The sequence below is a fragment of the Salvelinus sp. IW2-2015 genome, unplaced genomic scaffold (assembly GCF_002910315.2).
Source record: "Salvelinus sp. IW2-2015 unplaced genomic scaffold, ASM291031v2 Un_scaffold14353, whole genome shotgun sequence".
Classification (NCBI taxonomy): Eukaryota; Metazoa; Chordata; class Actinopteri; order Salmoniformes; family Salmonidae; genus Salvelinus; species Salvelinus sp. IW2-2015.
The window spans coordinates 1-1,357 of NW_019955608.1; the positions used below are offsets into that span (position 1 = coordinate 1).

At 48.3% G+C, this 1,357-nt stretch overlaps 1 protein-coding gene across 1 annotated transcript; it reads left to right on the forward strand.

The window, feature by feature from the left end:
- Positions 1-326: 326 nt before the first annotated feature.
- Positions 327-1,351, forward strand: LOC112080272 (cold shock domain-containing protein C2-like). The gene is made up of 2 exons (XM_024146007.2): positions 327-777; positions 1,036-1,351. Exons 1-2 carry the CDS (start codon positions 587-589, stop codon positions 1,160-1,162), a joined length of 318 nt encoding a protein of 105 aa, XP_024001775.1. The 5' UTR covers positions 327-586; the 3' UTR covers positions 1,163-1,351.
- Positions 1,352-1,357: the final 6 nt, after the last annotated feature.

Consider the following 1,357-nt stretch of genomic DNA (forward strand, 5'->3'; position numbering starts at 1 on the left):
AGAGCAGTAACGTAATGCTACCCAGCTCTATGTGACTATCTGGGGCGGATGGGAGGGGGGTTGGTATTATAATAATGTATTCAATATTGGAGCTAAGGCTCTACTCGGCAGGGCTGGGTTATATAGACAGATATTTTTCAAAACATTGAGGTCAGTGTTGGTGCATCAAACCAAATCACTGTGTTATTGTTATTTCACTGAGCGTGTTGTTGTGTTGTTGTCCCGCCTTGTTATTGTTTTGCAGTCTGAGGATTTATTCATATATTTATCTCTCTTTTTCTTACACTCTTTTTTTCTTTCTCTCTTCCTCTCTTCCTCTCTTTTCAGGAAACCACCAAGCTCCTCCATTGGCCCGCCTTCCAGACGCATCCTAACAGTAATACCACCACCTCCACCACCTCCACCACCTCCACCACCTCCACTACCACCACCACCACCACTTCCACTGACACACCACCACCACTGACACACCAACATCACCCTTAACATGCTGGCAGTCTAGGCCTGTCTCCCAAGCTGTGTCCCACCCGAGACTGAGGCAGCTTCTCCCACGGAGATCCACACCCCCAGGGGGACCATCACAGAGATGGCTGATTCAGACCCCTCGTCCCCCTCCGATCCCCCACAGCCTCTGAGCTCCCCCCGCACCCCCCTCTCCCTGTCCTTCCCCTTCCTCAGGCAGGGAAGTCGGGTGTGGGAAAGGGAGAGGAAACCCCCCGTGATGCCAGGCGAGCTGCCCAGCCCTCTGCCCACCAAACGCACCCGCACATACTCAGCGTGAGTAGTAATAATCTGTGGTGGTATAAGTAGTAGTGTGTGTGATTGTGTTAGGGAGGCCTGAGAATAGTCTGCAGGGGTTAATGTTAGGGAGGTTTGAGAATAGTCTGCAGGGGTTAATGTTAGGGAGGCCTGAGAATAGTCTGCAGGGGTTAATGTTAGGGAGGCCTGAGAATAGTCTGCAGGGGTTAATGTTAGGGAGGTCTGAGAATAGTCTGCATGGGTTAATGTTTGTTGTTTCTCTGCTGTGTGTCTCAGGACGGTGCGGGCCAGATCAGGCCCAGTGTATAAGGGCGTGTGCAGGACCTTCTACAGGTGCCAGGGTCATGGCTTTATAAAGCCCTCCAACGGTGGAGAGAACATCTTTGTACACATCTCTGAGTGAGTGGTTCTGAAGCATTAAGATTATAATTGTATGATAAAGCAATAAGGTATATTGTGATTATAATATATGATATTATGTACAATGCATAGCGGTATAACACTTGTCAGTCCTAAAGTGTTTTGGTGTAGATTATAATTGTCAGTCCTAAAGTGTTTTGCTGTAGATTATAATTGTCAGTCCTAAAGTGTTTTGCTG

Coding starts and splice junctions, on each gene's coding strand:
- LOC112080272 (XM_024146007.2), top strand. CDS start 587: ATGGCTGATTCAGACCCCTCGTCCCCCTCCGATCCCCCACAGCCTCTG. Junction 778..1,035: donor CGCACCCGCACATACTCAGC/GTGAGTAGTAAT, acceptor TGTGTGTCTCAG/GACGGTGCGGGCCAGATCAG.